This window comes from Chiloscyllium plagiosum, unplaced genomic scaffold (assembly GCF_037043375.1).
Source record: "Chiloscyllium plagiosum isolate Xiang-an unplaced genomic scaffold, Cpla_swu_hap1 HiC_scaffold_45, whole genome shotgun sequence".
NCBI classification, from domain to species: Eukaryota; Metazoa; Chordata; class Chondrichthyes; order Orectolobiformes; family Hemiscylliidae; genus Chiloscyllium; species Chiloscyllium plagiosum.
In genome coordinates, this window is record NW_028270183.1 from 18,468,319 (window position 1) to 18,488,321 (window position 20,003).

The 20,003-nt window shown below is 43.0% G+C and overlaps 1 protein-coding gene across 1 annotated transcript in view; it reads left to right on the forward strand.

Moving 5' to 3' along the window:
- LOC122552443 (adhesion G protein-coupled receptor E1-like) overlaps positions 1–20,003 on the forward strand; it is a 63,499-nt gene that overhangs the window by 608 nt on the left and 42,888 nt on the right. Inside the window, exons 2-9 of the mRNA XM_087983181.1 lie at positions 549–575; positions 3,446–3,553; positions 7,010–7,117; positions 10,931–11,050; positions 11,815–11,922; positions 15,744–15,863; positions 16,135–16,242; positions 19,120–19,227. Of these exons, the coding sequence (XP_087839307.1) occupies positions 549–575; positions 3,446–3,553; positions 7,010–7,117; positions 10,931–11,050; positions 11,815–11,922; positions 15,744–15,863; positions 16,135–16,242; positions 19,120–19,227 (807 nt within the window). The remainder of the gene's footprint in view (positions 1–548; positions 576–3,445; positions 3,554–7,009; positions 7,118–10,930; positions 11,051–11,814; positions 11,923–15,743; positions 15,864–16,134; positions 16,243–19,119; positions 19,228–20,003) is intronic.

Sequence of the window (20,003 nt, forward strand, 5' to 3'; positions counted from 1 at the left end):
TTAATAAGGGACCGCTGTAATATGAGGCCAACCATGACTTTTTCCACATGTGAATAAAGCACCTTGCAAACAGCTACACATCATGACATTCCATCAATCAGACATTTCATGAGTGTCTCAGTGGTTAGCACTGCCGCCTCACAGTGGCAGGGACCCAGGTTCAATTCCATCCCTCAGGCAACTGTGGAGTTTGCACTTTCTCTCCATGTGTAGGTGGGTTTCCTCCGGATGCTCCTGTTTCCTCCCAGATTCCAAAGATGTTCAGGTTATGTGAATTGGCCATGCTAAAGTATCCATAGTGTTCAGGGATATGTAGGTTTGGTGCATTAGTAAGGGGAAATGTTGAGTAATAGGGTTGGGGAATGGGTCTGGGTGGGTTACCCTTCAGTGGGGGGGAGAGGGGGGAAATCAATGTGGACTTGTTGGGTGAACTGGACTGTTTTCACACTGTAGTGATTCTATTTTTTTCTCTATTTTTCTAATTAATTCCTATGGTCTGAAATGCTGGAATTTTTGTTTCGTTATTTTCCTAATTTTCTTTCCTGCAGAACTTGTGCTGAAGAATTTGTATCTCGGTAAGTTTTACCTAAGATGGTGCTACAAGTGGCAACTTTTGAACTTTTCATTGTACTCAGGTGAGTACATGTTACAGTAAAGCTAATTCAATTCAATCCAATCCACATTGAGGTTCTCAGGCAGGTGATCAAAATGCTGCACATCTTTGATCTGTGGGAGAAAGCTGATCATCCGAAGGAAACCCTCACAGACACAGGGCAGACATGCAAACTCCACAGAGACATCCGAGGGGAGAACCAAACTTGGGTCCCTGGCACTGTAAAGCAGCATTGCTAACCACTGAGCTACCATACTGGACCTCTTAATAATTTGATTGTAACAATTTGACAATAATGTTTTGCATTACACATGACCATTCACTGCTGACTCATTTAGATTGCCTTTAGGGAGGGGGTGGGGTGGTGGGAGGTTGTGGGGGTCATGAAGGAACCAGAAAGTTAAACTTAGTTGTGCTCTCAGGAGGGCCATTCATCAGAGGATCGAGAATTAAGACAATTAGTAGAAGGTCATGGAAGATGTACAGGCACTTATTTTGATGTAACAAGTTGTTATGGTTAGAAAAGCAGTGGAAATATACTTAGAGTTAACTTTCAGAAGAGAATTTGATATATATTTGAGACAAAGAATGCTGCAGGAATGCGGAGGAGGCATGGGGGCATGGGAGAATTTTCTTCCAACGAGAACCTTTCCAGGCAAGATGGGCCGAAAGGTCTCCTTCTGTGCTGTAAGCTTCTATGGAACACTTTGTTTGCAGTAAAACGAGGTGATATATACTGAGTTAGCAAGGTCGAAGTGTTGCTTTAGCAGAATAAATAACCTTGCTAACTTTGCACTGCTGTTCTGTGACACGGTTTTATGTGATAAGGACTCTGGTAGGTCTCTGCTTTCTTCACCTGTACTCTGGGGTGAAGGACAGAAATCACTTTTAAACTTGCGTCGGGGATGGTTGCCCAACTTATTTTGATGTAATGTTGCCACATCAGCGAAGATTCGGAGATGTGTTTTGCTTTGCACTGGGTCTAATCTAGGATTTTCCATTAGTGCTTGAAGTGGGGCACTGTTGACAAAGTTCTCTCGTAGTTCCTGGCACCGAGTAGAATATTTAATCAGATTCAGAAGACATTTGCCAGGATGTTGCCAGATATGTTGCCAGGTCACGGGAGACGTATGGGCAATTATTTTGATGCAACAAGTTGTTATGATTAGAAAGGGCAGTGGAAACAGATTCAGAATGAACTTTCACAGAATTTTATATATATTTGAGATAAAGAATGCTACAGGAAGGTGGATAAGGAGTGGGAACATGGGAGAAATTCCTTCCCATGAAAACTATACTTGCAAGATGAGCCGAAAGGTGTCCTTTTGTGCGGCAAGCTTGCTTGGAACTCTATATTTGCAGTAAAAGGAGGTGATATATACTGAGTTAGCATTGTCGAAGTGTTGCTTTAGCAGAACAAATAACCTTGCTAACCTGGCTCTGCCATTCTGATGGACCACACGTGAATGTTGGGCAACTTTGCTACATCAGTGAAGATTTAGAGACGGGTTTTGCTTCGCATTGGGTCTAATCTGGGATTTTCCTTGAAGTGGGCCAGTGTAGCCCTCTATAGGCAAAATTCTCTTGTAGTTCCTGGCACTGAGTAGAATATTTAATCAGGTTGGGAAGAGATTTACCAGGATGTTGCCAGGTATGGTAGGTTTGAGTGATAAAGAGTGGCTAGATATTTGGGACTTTTTCACCGAATTGTAGGAGATGGAGAGGCAACGCTATAGAAGTTTATAAAATAATGAGGGGTGTAGATAAGGTTAATGGTTGTTGTCTTTTCCCGATGATGGGGGATTTCATGATGAGGGGGCACATTTATAAGGTTGGAGGAGAAAGATTTAAAAAAACAAATGAGGGCAAATTCATTTACTGAGAGGGTGGTTCACATGTGGAATGAACTTCCTTAAGAAGTGGTGGATATGGGAACAATTACTACATTTCAAAGACATTTGGTTAAGTACATGAATAGGAAAGGTTTGGAGGGATATGGGCGAGGAGCAGGTAGTTGGGAGCAGTTTAGTTTGGGATTATATTCAGCATGGACTGGTTTGATGAAAGGGTCTGTTTCCATGCTGTATGACTCTGCTAGATAATGATTAAGTTAAAAATCACACAAAACCAGGTTAATAGTCCAACAGGTTTATTTGACTCCAGGTTTATGTGTCCACCTCAGTCCATAACCGGTACCTCCACATCATAAAAAATGATGGAGTATCCAGATTTGATAAAGGCACCAAATAAATATACAAGATGTGAGAATCCTTCGAATGAACATCATTATCACACCACTGGCACATCCGCATCATAAACAATGATGGAGGTTCCAGACTTGATCAAGACACCAAATAAATATACAAGATGTGAGAATCCTTAGAACGAAGATCATCATCAGTCTTGCTTTTTGGAGTGAGAATTGTCAGCATAATTCTCAAGAGTATTGAGTCGACTGCTGGGGTGGCTCAGTTGCTCAGTGGTTAGCACTGCTGCCTCATGGTACCAGGCACTTGGGTTTGATTCCACCTTTTGGCTACTGTTTGTGTGGATGAAGGAGTGCTGAGTGGGATCAGATCTCACATACCTGACATCCGGCCCTGGAGATAACGATTCCCAATTTACTGAAGCGTAGGTGTGATCAGAGCTGGACATCCTACTTTCTGAAGTGATAGGATCTCAATTTGACTCATTATTCCTTCATCCACCAACGAGGGGGAGCAACTATGTGTCTGTATTTTTGCGTATAATTCATCTATTATAAGCATAACATCATAAAAATACACGTGGTGTTAAAATCATGTCCCTTATTCCCATGCTATCTTGAAATAGATTTCACTGAAAGGTACAAAACCACTGGGAGTAAAATGATAACATCACAAGCTGAGGAAACTGCAGTGACCATTGCCTGTTACATGGTTTTAGGTGAAAAGGACTCTGGTAAGTCTCTGCTTTATTCACCTGTATACCTGAGTGAATGACAGAGACCCGGAGGATTGGAGGGTTGCTCATGTTCTCCCCCTGTGCAAAAAGATTAATAGGGATTTTCCGGGTAACTACAGACCAGTGACCCTGACGTCAGTATTTGGAAAGTTGCTGGAGAAGGTACTGAGGAATAAAATCTATTTATATTTGGAAAAGAATGGGCTTATCAGTGATAGACAACATGGTTTTGTGCTGGGGGAGATCATGCCTTACCAACTTTATAGAGTTCTTTGAGGATGTAACTAAGTTGATAGGTGAAGGAACGGCTGTAGATGTTATATACATTGATTTTAGTAAGGCGTTTGATAAGGTTCCTCATGCTAAACTAATGGAGAAAGTGAAGTCACATGGTGTGCAGGGTGTTCTAGCTAGGTGGATAAAGAACTGGTTGAGCAACAGGAGACAGAGAGTAGTAGTTGAAGGGAGTTTCTCGAAATGGAGAAAGGTGACCAGTGGTGTTCCACAGGGATCAGTGCTGGGGCCACTGTTGTTTGTGATATACATAAATGATCTGGAAGAGAGCACTGTTCAACTGATCAGTATGTTTGCAGATGACATGAAGATTAGTGGAGTAGCTGAAAGCATGAGGGACTGTCAAAGAATACAGGAGAATATAGATAGACTGGAGAGTTGGGCGGAGAACTGGCAGATGGAGCTCAATCCAGGCAAATGTGAAGTGATGCATTTTGGGAAGTCTAATTCTAGAGCAAACTATGTTGTCAATGGAAGAGCCTTGGGAAAGGTTGATGAGCAGAGAGATGTGGGAGTTCAGGTCCATTGAACCCTGAAGATGGCTGCACAGATGGATAGAGTGGTCAAGAAGGCAAATGACATGCTTGCCTTCATCAGACAGGTTATTGTTTATAAAAGCTGGCAGGTCATGTTAAAATTGCACAAGACTTTGGGTCGGCCACATTTAGAATACTGTGTAGTTCTGGTTGCCACATTATCAAAAGGACATGGACGCATTGGAGAGGGTACAGAGGAGATTTACGAGGATGTTGCCTGGTGTGGAAGGTACTAGTTATGAAGAGAGGTTGAATAGGTTAGGATTGTTTTCATTAGAAAAAAGGAGATTGAGGGGGGACCTAATTGAGGTCTACAAAATCATGAAAGGTATAAACAGTGTGGATAGAGATAAGCTTTTTCCCAGGGTGAGGGATTCAATAACATGAGTCACGCATACAAGGTGAGAGGAGAAAAGTTTAAGGGGGATACACATGGAAAATACTTTACACAGAGGGTGGCAGGTGCCTGGGAACATGTTGCCAGCAGAGATAGTAGAGGCAGGCACGGTAGATTCAGTTAAGGTGTGTCTGGACAGATGCTTGAGAAGGTGAGGAGCAGAGGGATATGGATCCTTTGGAATTGGGTGATAGGCTTAGACTTTGGATTTGGATTGGCTCAGGCTTGGAGGACCAAAGGCCCTGTTCCTGGATTGTAAATTTTCTTTGGTCTTTGAAATCTCTTTTAAAATTTGCGTCAGGGAATGTTTGCCAACAATGACACTTAACAAGTGACCGCTGTAATATGAGGCCAACAGTAAATTCCTCCAAATCTTAATAAAGCACCTTGCAACAGCAACAGATCATGACATCCCATCAGTCGGACATCTCTTAGTTGTCTCAGTGGTTATCACTGCTGCCTCACAGTGCCACGGACCCTCATTCAATTCCATCTCTCAGACAACTGTCTTTGTGGAGTTTGCACATTCTTCCCTGTGTCTGTGTCGGTTTCTTCTGGGTACTTCAGATTAGATTACATTACAGTGTAGAAACAGGCCCTTCGGCCCAACAAGTCCACACCGACCCGCCGAAGCGAAACCCACCCATACCTCTACATTTACCCCTTACCTAACACTACGGGCAATTTAGCATGGCCAATTCACCTGACCCTGCACATCTTTTGGACTGTGGGAGGAAACCGGAGTACCCGGAGGAAACCCACGCAGACACGGGGAGAACGTGCAAACTCCAAACAGTCAGTCGCCTGAGGCGGGAATTGAACCCGGGTCTCAGGCGCTGTGAGGCAGCAGTGCTAACCACTGTGCCACCGTGCCGCCCACATTCAGTTTCCTCCCACATTCCAAAGATGTTCAGGTTAGGTGAATTGACCATGCTAATTTACCCATAATTTTCAAGGAACATGCAGTTGTGGTGCATTAGTCAGGGGAAATGTAGAGTAATAGGGTGAGGGAATAAGTCTAGGTGGGTTACACTTTTGGGGGTCGATGTGCACTTGGGCCAACTGGCCTTTTTCCACACTGTAGAGATTCTATTTTTTTTATTTCTCTAATTTACTTCTACAGTCTGAAATGCTGGAATTTTTGTTTCTTTACTTTCCTAATTTTCTTTCCCTAAGAACATGTGCTGAAGAATCTGTACCTCGGCAAGTTGTACCAAAGGTGACGCTATTAGTAGCAACTTTTAAACTTTTCATTGTACTTTTCATTTTATAATGTGGGGTACAGATAAGGTTAATGGTTGTTGTCTTTTCCCGATGATGGGGGATTTCAAGACGACGGTGAATACTTATAAGGTCAGAGGAGAAAGATTTAAAAAACACATTGGGGCAAACGTTTATACTGAGAAGGTGGTTCACATGAGGAATGAACTTCCTGTGGAAGTGATAGATGTGGGTACAATTACAACATTTCAATAAGTGCATGAATCAGAAATATTTGGTTGGGCCAGGAGCAGGTATTTGGGACTAGTTTAGTTTGGGATTATATTCAACATGGACTGGTTGGATGAAAGGATCTGTTTCTGTGCTATATGGCTCTATGACTAGATAATAAATAAGTTACAACACCAGGTTAATAGTCCAATAGGTATATTTGACTTTCAAATGAACCTAATTGACTATGACCTGGAATTGTGTGACTTTTAACTTTGTCCACCTCAGTCTAACAGCGGCACCTCCACATCATAAACGATGATGGAGTATCCAGACTATATCAAGGCACCAGGATGCTAGAATCCTGAGAATGCTCATCAGCACCAGTCTCGCTTTTCGGAGTGAGAATTGTTACTATAATTCACAAGAGTATTGATTCAACTGCTAGGGTGGCTCAGTTGCTCAGTGGTTAGCACTGCTGCCTCATGGTGCCAGGCACCTGGGTTTGATTCCACCTTTGGGCGACTATCTGTGTGGGCGAGGGAGTGCTGAGTGGATTCGGAACTCACATAACTGACGTTCGGCATTAGGAGATAGGTAGGTGGGATCAGAGCTAGACATCCTACTTGCTGGAGTGCTGTGATCTCAACTTATCTCATTATTCCTAAATCCTTCACCAGGGGGAGCAGCTATGGTCTGTATTTTTGTATGTAATTCATCTATTATAAGCATAGAATCACAAAAAAAATGTAGTGTTAAAACCAGATCCCTTATTCCCATCATATCTTGAAATAGGTTTCACTGAAAGGTACAAAACCACTGGGAATAAAATCACGACACCCCAAGCTGAGGAAACCACAGCGACCGTTGACAGTAACACGGATTTAGGTGTCAAAGACTCTGGTAGGTCTCTGCTTTATTCACCTGTATGCCTGAGTGAATGACAAAAGTCACTTTTAAAACTTGCATCGGGGAATGTTTGCCAACAATGGCACTTATAAATGGACCGCTGTAATATGAGGCCAATCATAACTTCCTCCACATGTTAATAAATCACCTTGCAAACAGCAACACATCATGACATCCCATCAGTTGGGCATCACTTGGGTGTCTCAGTAATTATCACTGCTGCCTCACAGTGGCAGAGACCCTGGTTCAATTCCATCTCTCAGGCAACTGTCTTTGTGGAGTTTGTACATTCTCCCTGTGTCTGTGCCGGTTTCTTCTGGGTACTCTGGTTTCCTCCCACATTACGAAGATGTTCAGGTTAGGTGAATTGACCATGCTAACTTACCCACAATGTTCAGGGACATATAGGTTTGGTGCATTAATCAGGAGAAATGTACAGTAATAGGGTGGGAGAATGAGCCTAGGTGGGTTACACTTTTGGGTGTCGATGTGCACTTGTTGCGCCAACTGGCCTTTTTCCACACTGTAGAGATTCAATTTAATTTCTTTATTTTTCTAATTTATTTCCACAGTTTGTAATGCTGGAATTTTTGTTTCTTTTACTTTCCTAATTTTCTTTCCCTGAGACCTGGATTCAGAATTGGTTGGCTGACAGAAGGCAGAGAGTGGTTGTAGATGGAAAGTATTCTGCCTGGAGGTCAGTGTTGAGTCGGGTCCCGCAGGGCTCTGTTCTTGTGCCTCTACTCATTGTAGTTTGTATAAATGACTTGGATGAGGAAGTTGAGGGGTGGGTGAGTAAATTTGCAGATGACACAAAGATTGGAGGTGCCGTCAATAGAATCGAGGGCTATTGCAGGCTGTAGCGCGACATGACAGGATGAAGAGCTGGGCTGAGAAATGGCAGATGGAGTTCAACCTGGATAAATGCGAAGTGATGCATTTTGGAAGGTTGAACTTGAATGCGGAATATAGGATTAAAGACAGGATTTTTGGCAGTGTGGAGGAACAGAGGGATCTGGGTGTGCAAGTACATAGATTCATTAAAGTTGCCACCCAAGTGGATAGGGTTATTAAGAAAGCGTACAGTGCTTTGGCTTTCATTAACAGGGGCATCGAGTTTAAGAGCTGTGTGGTTTTGCTACATCTCTACAAGTCCCTGGTGAGACCACACTTGGAATATTGTGTCAAGTTCTGGTTGCCCTGTTATAGGAAAGATACAGAGACTTTGGAGAGGGTGCAAAGAAGGTTTACCAAGATGCTGCCTGGACTGGAGGGCTTACCTGATGAAGAAAGGTTGAATAGGCTCGGACTTTTCTCTCTGGAGAGTCGGAGGAAGAGAGGAGACCTGATCGAGATATACAAAATAATGAGAGGAACAGATAGAGTCAATAGCCAGAGACATTTCACCAGGGCAGGATTGATTGGTACGAGGGGTCATATTTTTAAGATATTAGGAGAAAGGTATAGAGGAGACATCAGAGGTAAGTTCTTTATGCAGAGAGTTGCGAATGCATGGAATGCTTTGCCAGTTGTGATGGTGGAAGCAGAATCATTGGGGACATTTCAGAGACTGCTGGACATGCACATGGAGAGCAGTTTGTTGAGAGGCGCGTAGGTTGAGTTAGTATATTTTACGTTAGGATTAAACCTTGGCAAAACATCGTGGGCTAAAGGGCCTGTTCTGTGCTGTACTTTTCTATGTTCTATGTGCTAACTTGTGCGGAAGAATCTGTACCTTGGTAAGTTGTACTAAGGTGACGCTAAAAGTGGCAACTTTTAAACTTTACATTGTACTCAGATGAATACCTGCGGCAATAAATCTGATTCAATTCAGTCCAATTCAAAATTCACACTGAGCCACACCGATGTTCTCAGGTAAGTGATCAAAATCCTGCACATCTTTGGACTGTGGGAAGAAAGCGGAGCATCTGAAGGAAACCCATACAGATGGAGGGAGAACATTCAAACTTCACAGAGACAGTCATCCAAGGGTGGAACTGAACCTGGGGTCCCTGGTGCTGTGAGGTAGCAGTGATAGCCACTGAGTCACCATATAGTCCCAGTGCCATTGTGAGACCTCGTAATTATTTGATTGTGAAGATCTGGCAATGATGCCTTACACTGTACATGACCATTCACTGCTGACTCATTCAGATTGCCTTGGGGGCTGGGGGGTGGCGGGGCGGTGCTGGTCTGATGATACTAGAAAATGAAAATTGCTTGCACTCTCAGGAGGACCATTCTTCAGAGGATCTAGAATAACGACAATTAGCAGAGGTCACTAGAGATGTATGGTCAATTATTTTGATGTAACAAGTTGTTATGGCTAGAAAGGACAGTAGGAACAGATTCAGAATGAACATTCATGAGGGAATTTGATATATATTTGAGATAAGGAATGCTACAGGATTGTAGAGGATTGTGGGAGCGTGTGAGAAATTCCTTCCAATGATTGGCTTTCCTGGCAAGATGGGCCGAAAGGTCTCCTTTTGTGATGTAAGCTTCTTTGGAACACTTTGTTTGCAGTAAAAGGAGGTGATATATACTGGGTTATCCAGGTCAAAGTGTTGCTTTAGCAGAGCAAAGCACCTTGCTAACCTGGCACTGCCATTCCGAAGGATCACAGTTAAAAGTTGGGCAACTTTGCCATATCTACGAAGATTAAGAGACAGGTTTTCCTTCGCATTGGGTCTAATCTGGGACTTTCCATGAGTGCTTGAAGTGGGCCAGTGTCGCCCTCTTGTAGTCCATGGCACTGAGTAGAATATGTATTCAGGTTCAGAAGATGTTGAACAGGATGTGGCCAGGTATGGAAGGTTTGAGTGATAAAGAGTGGCTGGATTGGTTGGGACTTTTTCACTGGATTGCAGTAGATTGAGAGGCAACATTATAGAAGTTTCTAAAATAGGTAATGTGTAGGTAAGGTTTAAAAACACAGGAGGGCAATTTTTTTTACTGGTCTGGAATGAACTTCCTTCGGAAATGCTGGACATTGGAACAATTACTACATTTCAAAGATGGTTAGATAATTACATGAATAGGAAAGGTTTGGAGGAAAATGGGCCAGGAGCAGGTAGTTGAGACTAGTTTAGTTTGGGATTATATTCAGCATGCACTGGTTGCACCAAAGGGTCTGTTTCCATGCTGCTGGACTCTATGACTGGATAATGATTAAGTTAAAAATCACACAACACCAGCTTAATGGTCCAGCAGGTTTATTTGAATGTCAGATGAACCTGTTGGATTATAACCTGGTGTTGTATGAGTTTTAACGTTGTCCACCCCAGTCCAACACCAGCACTTCCACATCATAAACAATGATGGAGTATCCAGAGTTGACAAGGGCAGCATAAAAATATATGAGATGCTAGAATCCTTAGAATAGACATCATAATCAGTCTTGCTTTTTGGAGTGAGAATTGTCAGCATAATTCGCACGAGTATTGAATTGACTGCTGGGTGGCACAGTGGCTCAGTGGTTAGCACTGCTGCCTCATGGTGCCCAGGATGTGTGTTTGATTACACCCTAGGACGACTTTCTTTGTGGGCGATGGAGTGCTGAGTGGGATGTGAGCCACCATACCTGACGTACGGCACTGGGGATAACTATTCCAAATTTATTGGAGGGTAGTTGGGATAAGACACGGGAATCTTATTTGTTGGAGTGGTGGGATCTCGATTTGGCTCATTATTCCCAAATCCATCACAAAGTGGTTTCTGTATTTTTGTGTGTAATTCATCTGTTCTAAGCATCGTATCACAAAAATTCACAATTGGTATCAAAATCTTTTTCCTTATTCCCATCAGATCGTGAAATAGGTTTCTCTGAAAGTTACAAAACCTCTGAGAGTAAAAGCACGACACCACAATCCGAGGACACCACAGCGACTGTTGACCATGACACAGTTTTAGGTGACAAGGACTTTGGTAGGTCTCTGCTTCATTCACCTGTACACCTGAATGAATGACAGGAATCAGTTTTAAAACTTGCGTGGGGGAATGTTTGCCAACAATGACACTTAACGAGGGACCACTGTAATATGATGCCAACCATAACTTCTTCCACATGTTATTAAAGCACCTTGCAAACAGCAACACATCATGACATCCCATTAATCAGACATCTTTTGGGCATCTCAGTGGTTAGCCCTGCTGCCTCACAATGCGAGGGTCCTGGGTTCAATTCCATTCCGCAGGCAACTGTATGTGAAGTTTGCTCCTTCTCCCCGTGTCTGGGTGGACTTCCTCTGGGTGTTACGATTTCCTCCCACAGGCCAAAGATGTTCAGATTTGGTGGGTTGGCCATGCTAAATTACCCGTAATGTTTGATTTGGTTCATTAGTCAGGGGAAATGTCAAGTAATAGGGTTGGGGGATGGGTCTGGGTGGGTTACACTTTGGAGAATCGGTGTGGACTTGTTGGGACAACTGGCCTGTTTCCACGTTGTGGAGATTCTGGTTTTTGTAAAATATTTTTTATATTTATTCCTACGATCTGAAATGTTGGATTTTTTTGTGTCTTTAATTTCATAATTTTCTTTTTCTAAGAATCCATACCTTAGTAAGTTGTACCTAAGATGACGTTAAAAGTGTCAACTTTTAAACTTGGTGTTAATATCAACTTGCCTTATTCCCACTAGATCTTGAAGTAGTGTAAAATCAGTCCCTTATTCCTATCATATCTTGAAATAGGTTTCACTGAAAGGTACAAAACCTCTGGGAATAAAATCACGACATCACAAGCTGAGGAAACCACAGCGACTGTTGACGGTTACACAGATATAGGTGACAAGGACTCTGGTAGGTCTCTGCTTTATTGACCTGTATGCCTGAGTGAATGACAGAAATCACTTTTAAAACATGAATCGGGGAATGTTTGCCAACAATGGCACTTATAAATGGACCACTGTAATATGAGGCCAATCATAACTTCCTCCACATGTTAATAAATCACCTTGCAAACAGCAACACATCATGACATCCCATCAGTTGGGCATCACTTGGGTGTCTCAGTAATTATCACTGCTGCCTCACAGTGGCAGGGACCCTGGGTCAATTCCATCTCTCAGGCAACTGTCTTTGTGGAGTTTGTACATTCTCCCTGTGTCTGTGCCGGTTTCTTCTGGGTACTCTGGTTTCCTCCCACATTACGAAGATGTTCAGGTTAGGTGAATTGACCATGCTAACTTACCCACAATATTCAGGGACATATAGGTTTGGTGCATTAATCAGGAGAAATGTACAGTAATAGGGTGGGAGAATGAGCCTAGGTGGGTTACACTTTTGGGTGTCGATGTGCACTTGTTGCTCCAACTGGCCTTTTTCCACACTGTAGAGATTCAATTTAATTTCTTTATTTTTCTAATTTATTTCCACAGTTTGTAATGCTGGAATTTTTGTTTCTTTTACTTTCCTAATTTTCTTTCCCTGAGACCTGGATTCAGAATTGGTTGGCTGACAGAAGGCAGAGAGTGGTTGTAAATGGAAAGTATTCTGCCTGGAGGTCAGTGTTGAGTGGGGTCCCGCAGGGCTCTGTTCTTGTGCCTCTACTCATTGTAGTTTGTATAAATGACTTGGATGAGGAAGTTGAGGGGTGGGTGAGTAAATTTGCAGATGACACAAAGATTGGAGGTGCCGTCAATAGAATCGAGGGCTATTGCAGGCTGCAGCACGACATGACAGGATGCAGAGCTGGGCTGAGAAATGGCAGATGGAGTTCAACCTGGATAAATGCGAAGTGATGCATTTTGGAAGGTTGAATTTGAATGCGGAATATAGGATTAAAGACAGGATTTTTGGCAGTGTGGAGGAACAGAGGGATCTGGGTGTGCAAGTACATAGATCCATTAAAGTTGCCACCCAAGTGGATAGGGTTATTAAGAAAGCGTACAGTGCTTTGGCTTTCATTAACAGGGGCATTGAGTTTAAGAGCTGTGTGGTTTTGCTACATCTCTACAAGTCCCTGGTGAGACCACACTTGGAATATTGTGTCCAGTTCTGGTTGCCCTGTTATAGGAAAGATACAGAGACTTTGGAGAGGGTGCAAAGAAGGTTTACCAGGATGCTGCCTGGACTGGAGGGCTTACCTGATGAAGAAAGGTTGAATAGGCTCGGACTTTTCTCTCTGGAGAGTCGGAGGAAGAGAGGAGACCTGATCGAGATATACAAAATAATGAGAGGAACAGATAGAGTCAATAGCCAGAGACATTTCACCAGGGCAGGATTGATTGGTACGAGGGGTAATATTTTTAAGATATTAGGAGAAAGGTATAGAGGAGACATCAGAGGTAAGTTCTTTATGCAGAGAGTTGCGAATGCATGGAATGCTTTGCCAGTTGTGATGGTGGAAGCAAGAGTCATTTGGGACATTTAAGAGACTGCTGGACATGCACATGGAGAGCAGTTTGTTGAGAGGCGCGTAGGTTGAGTTAGTATATTTTACGTTAGGATTAAACCTTGGCAAAACATCGTGGGCTAAAGGGCCTGTTCTGTGCTGTACTTTTCTATGTTCTATGTTCTAACTTGTGCGGAAGAATCTGTACCTTGGTAAGTTGTACTAAGGTGACGCTAAAAGTGGCAACTTTTAAACTTTACATTGTACTCAGATGAATACCTGCGGCAATAAATCTGATTCAATTCAGTCCAATTCAAAATTCACACTGAGCCACACCGATGTTCTCAGGTAAGTGATCAAAATCCTGCACATCTTTGGACTGTGGGAAGAAAGCGGAGCATCTGAAGGAAACCCATACAGATGGAGGGAGAACATTCAAACTTCACAGAGACAGTCATCCAAGGGTGGAACTGAACCTGGGGTCCCTGGTGCTGTGAGGTAGCAGTGATAGCCACTGAGTCACCATATAGTCCCAGTGCCATTGTGAGACCTCGTAATTATTTGATTGTGAAGATCTGGCAATGATGCCTTACACTGTACATGACCATTCACTGCTGACTCATTCAGATTGCCTTGGGGGCTGGGGGGTGGCGGGGCGGTGCTGGTCTGATGATACTAGAAAATGAAAATTGCTTGCGCTCTCAGGAGGACCATTCTTCAGAGGATCTAGAATAAAGACAATTAGCAGAGGTCACTAGAGATGTATGGTCAATTATTTTGATGTAACAAGTTGTTATGGCTAGAAAGGACAGTTGGAACAGATTCAGAATGAACATTCATGAGGGAATTTGATATATATTTGAGATAAGGAATGCTACAGGATTGTGGAGGAGGAGTGGGAGCGTGTGAGAAATTCCTTCCAACGATTGGCTTTCCTGGCAAGATGGGCAGAAGGGTCTCCTTTTGTGATGTAAGCTTCTCTGGAACTCTTTGTTTGCAGTAAAAGGAGGTGATATATTCTGGGTTATCCAGGTCAAAGTGTTGCTTTAGCAGAGCAAAGCACCTTGCTAACCTGGCACTGCCATTCCGAAGGATCACAGTTAAAAGTTGGGCAACTTTGCCATATCTACGAAGATTAAGAGACAGGTTTTCCTTCGCATTGGGTCTAATCTGGGACTTTCCATGAGTGCTTGAAGTGGGCCAGTGTCGCCCTCACGTAGTCCATGGCACTGAGTAGAATATGTATTCAGGTTCATAAGAGGTTGACCAGGATGTGGCCAAGTATGGAAGGTTTGAGTGATAAAGAGTGGCTGGATTGGTTGGGACTTTTTCACTGGATTGCGGTAGATTCAGAGGAAACATTATAAAGGTTTATAAAATAGGTAAAGTTTAAAAAACACAGTAGGGCAATTTCTTTTACTGATAGGGTGGTTCACATCTGGAATGAATTTCCTTCGGAAATGCTGGACATTGGAACAATTACTACATTTCAAAGATGGTTAGATAATTACATGAATAGGAAAGGTTTGGAGGAAAATGGGCCAGGAGCAGGTAGTTGGGACTAGTTTAGTTTGGGATTATATTCAGCATGCACTGGTTGCACCAAAGGGTCTGTTTCCATGCTGCTGGACTCGATGACTGGATAATGATTAAGTTAAAAATCACACAACACCAGCTTAATGGTCCAGCAGGTTTATTTGAATGTCAGATGAACCTGTTGGATTATAACCTGGTGTTGTATGAGTTTTAACGTTGTCCACCCCAGTCCAACACCAGCACTTCCACATCATAAACAATGATGGAGTATCCAGAGTTGATAAGGGCAGCATAAAAATATATGAGATGCTAGAATCCTTAGAATAGAGATCATAATCAATCTTGCTTTTTGGAGTGAGAATTGTCAGCATAATTCGCACGAGTATTGAATTGACTGCTGGGTGGCACAGTGGCTCAGTGGTTAGCACTGCTGCCTCATGGTGCCCAGGATGTGTGTTTGATTACACCCTAGGACGACTTTTTTTGTGGGCGATGGAGTGCTGAGTGGGATGTGAACCACCATACCTGACGTACGGCACTGGGGGATAACTATCCCAAATTTACTGAAGGGTAGTTGGGATCAGACATGGGAATCTTATTTGCTGGAGTGGTGGGATCTCGATTTGGCTCATTATTCCCAAATCCATCACAAAGTGGTTTCTGTATTTTTGTGTGTAATTCATCTGTTCTAAGCATCGTATCACAAAATTTCACAATTGGTATCAAAATCCTCTTCCCTTATTCCCATCAGATCGTGAAATAGGTTTCACTGAAAGTTACAAAACCGCTGGGAGTAAAATCACGACACCACAAGCCGAGGACACCACAGCGACTGTTGACCATGACACAGTTTTAGGTGACAAGGAGTTTGGTAGGTCTCTGCTTTATTCACGTTGTGGAGATTCTGGTTTTTGTAAAATAATTTTTATATTTATTCCTACGATCTGAAATGTTGGATTTTTTTGTGTCTTTACTTTCATAATTTTCTTTTCCTAAGAATCCATCCCTTGGTAAGTTTTACCTAAGATGACGCTATAAGTGTCAACTTTTAAACTTGGTGTTAATATCAACTTGCCTTATTCCCACCAGATCTTGAAGTAGTGTAAAATCAGATCCCTTATTCCCATCATATCTTGAAATAGGTTTCACTGAAAGGTACAAAACCACTGGGAGTAAAATCACAACATCACAAGCTGAGGAAACCACAGCGACCGTTGACGGTTACACAGATATAGGTGACAAGGATTCTGGTAGGTCCCTGCTTTATTCACCTGTATGCCTGAGTGAATGACAGAAATCACTTTTAAAACTTGCATCGGGGAATGTTCACCAACAGTGACAGTTAACAAGGGACTGCTGTAATATGAGAGAAAGTGAGGGCTGCAGATGCTGGAGATCAGAGCTGAAAATGTGTTGCTGGAAAAGCGCAGCAGGTCAGGCAGCATCCAAGGAACAGGAGAATCGACGTTTCGGGCATAAGCCCGTTGTAATATGAGGCCAACAATAAGTTCCTCCACCTTACAAACAGCAACACATCATGACATCCCATCAATCAGACATATCTTGAGCATCTCAGTGGTTAGCCATGCTGTCTCACAGTGCTAGGGTCCTGGGTTCAATTCCATCCCTCAGGCAACTGTCTATGTAGAGTTTGCACCTTCTCCCTGTGCCTGGGTTGGTTTCCGATGGGTCTCCGGTTTCCTCCCATAGTGCAAAGGTGACCAGGTTAAGTGAATTGGCCAAGCTAAATTACCCATAGTGTTCAGGAATATGTAATTTTTATGCATTCGTCAGGGAAAATGGAGGGAAATGTGTCTGGGTGGGTTACACTTCGTTAAGTCTGCGTGAACTTGTTGGGCCAAGTGGGCTGTTTCCATACTGTCGAGATTCTATGTTCTTTCTCTGTTTTGCTAGTTAATTCCTATGATCTGTAATGCTTGAATTTTTTGTTTTTTTATTTTCCTAATTTTCTTTCCCTTAGAACTTGTGCTGAAGAATCTGTACCTAATTAAGTTTTACCTAAGATGGCGCTATGATTGACAACTTATAAACTTTTCGTTGTAGTCAGGTGAGGACATGTAACAATAAAGCTAATTCAATTCAATCCAGTTCAAATTCACACTGAGCCACATCGAGGTCCTCAGGCTGGTGGTCAAAATTCTCCGCATCTTTAGACTTTGGGAGGAAAGCAGAGCATCTGAAGGAAACCCTCTCAGACACGTGGAGAATGAGCAAACTCCACACAGACAGTCCCACAAGGGTGGAATCGAACCTGGGTGCCTGGCATTGTGAGGCAGCAGTGGTAACCACTGAGAACACCAAACTGAAGTGCTATTACTGGACCTCATAATGATTGTGAAGATCTGGCAATGACGTCTTGCATTATACATGACCATTCACTGCTGACTCATTCAGTTTGCCTGGGGGTAGAGTCTCGAAGGAACCAGAAAGTAAAAATTGCTCACGCACTCAAGAGGACCATTCATCAGACGATCTGGAATTAAGACAATTAGCAGATGGTCACTGGAGATGTATGGGCAATTATTTTGATGTAACAAGTTATTATGGTCAGAAAGGACCGTGGAAACAGATTCAGAATTAATTTTCAGGAGAGAATTTGATATGTATTCGAGATAAAGAATGCTACAGGAATGCAGAGGAGGGAGTTGGAGCGTGGGAAAAATTCCTTCCAATGAGAGCCTTTCCAGGCAAGATGAGCTTCTTTGGAACGCTTTGTTTGCAGTTAAGGAGGTGATATATACTGAGTTAGCAAGGTCAAAGTGTTGCTTTAGCAGAGAAAAGCACCTTGCTAACCTGGCACTACCCCCCATTCTGATGGACCACAGTTGCAAGTTGGACAACTTTGCCACATCAGCAAAGATTTAGAGACAGGTTTTGCTTCGCATTGGGTCTCATCTGGGATTTTCCATGAGTGCTTGAAGTGGGCCAGTGTCGCCCTCCAAAGGCAAAGTGCTCTCGTAGGTCCTGGCACTGAGTAGAATATTAAATCAGGTTTGTCGGAAATTGATCAGGATGTGGCCAGGTATGGAAGGTTTGAGTGATAAAGAGTGGCTGGATAGGTTGGGACTTTTTCACTGGATTGTAGGAGATGGAGAGTCGACCTTGTCAAAATTTATCAACTAATGAGGGATATAGATATGGTTAATGGTTGTTGCCTTTTCCTGATGGTGGGGGACTTCAAGATGAGGGAGTACCTTTTTAAGGGCAAAGGATAAAGATTTAAAAAATGCCTGAGGGCAATTTTTTTCATGAGAGGGTGGTTCACAAATTGAATGAACTTCCTGAAGAAGTGATGGATGTGGGTATGATTACTACATTTCAAGACATTTGGATAAGTACATGAATAGGAAGGGTTCGGAGGGATATGGGCCAGGAGCAGGTAGTTGGGAGTAGTTTAGTTTGGGATTATATTCGGCAGGGACTGGTTTGACGAAAGAGTCTGTTTTCATGCTGTATGATTGTATGACTAGATAATAATTAAGCTAAAAATCACACATCAAATTAATAGTCCAACAGGTTTACTTGATTTTCAAATGAACGTGTATGACTATCACCTGGAGCTGTGCGGTTTTTAACTTTGTCCACCCCAGTCCAACACCAGCATCCCCACATCATAAACAATGATGGAGGATCCAGGCTTGATAAAGGCACCAAATAAATATACTAGATGCTAGAATCCTTAGAATAAACATCATCATCAATCTCACTTTTTGGGGTGAGAATTGTCAGCATAATTCACAAGAGTATTGAATCAACTGCTGGGGTGGCTCAGTTGCTTTGTGGTTAGCACTGCTGCCTCGTAGTACCAGGCGTCTGGGTTTGATTCCACCCTTGAGCAACTATCTGTGTGGGCGAGGGAGTGCTGAGTGGGATCGGATCTCACATGTGACGTCAGGTGGGGTCAACGATTCCTCAATTTACTCAAGGGTAGGTAGAATCAGACATGGAGACCATCCTTGCTGGAGTGGTGGCATCTCAATTTGGTTCATTATTCCCAAATCCCTCAGAGGAGGACCAGCTATGTGTCTATTGTCAGCATGGTATCACGAAAATACAGATTTGGTGTTCATATCATCTTCCCTTATTCCCATCATATCTTGAAATAGACTTCACCGAAAGATACAAAATCACTGGGAGTAAAATCACGACACCACTAGCTGAGGAAACCACAGTGACTGTTGACCGCAACACAGCTTTAGGTGACAAGGATTCTGGTAGGTCTCTGCTTTCTTCACCTGTACTCCTGAGTGAATGACAGATATCACTTTTAAAACTTGTTTCGGGGAATGTTTGCCAACAATGACACTTATAAAAGGACGGCTGTAATATGAGGCCAACAGTAAGTTCCTCCACATGTTAATAAAGCACCTTGCAAACAGCAACACATCATGACATCCCATCAATCAGACATCTCTTGGGTGTCTAAGTGGTTAGCACTGCTGCCTCCCAGTGCCAGGGACCCAGGTTCAATTCCATCCCTCAGGCAACTGTCTATGTGGAGTTTGAACATTGTCCCCATGTCGAGGTTAGTTTTCTCCCACAATCCAAAAATGTGCACGATTTGTGTGGATTGGCCATGCTAAACTGCTCTTAGTGCACAGAGATATGCTGGCTCGATAGGTTAGCCATCGAAAGTGTAGAGTTACAAGGAAAGGGAGCGGGGAGGCGTTTTGGAGGGTTGATGTAAACTACACTGTGGAATCAAACCATTAGGCCCATCCAGTCCATATTGACACCCTGGAAGAAACACATGCAGGCACAGGAATAATGTGCAAACTCCACACCAATAGTAACCTGAGGCTGGAATTGAATGTGGGTCTCCAGTCCTATGAGGCAGTAGTGCTAACCATCGTGCTGCCCATGCCATTGCCCTGAACAGAAGTGCCAATATTTTGTTTTAATTAAGGGCAGATAGTGAACAACTCTTTCTTTTCAGCTTTACCGTGCAGGGTGGCATAAGGCAGAGGAAAACTTGGTCACCATGGCCATT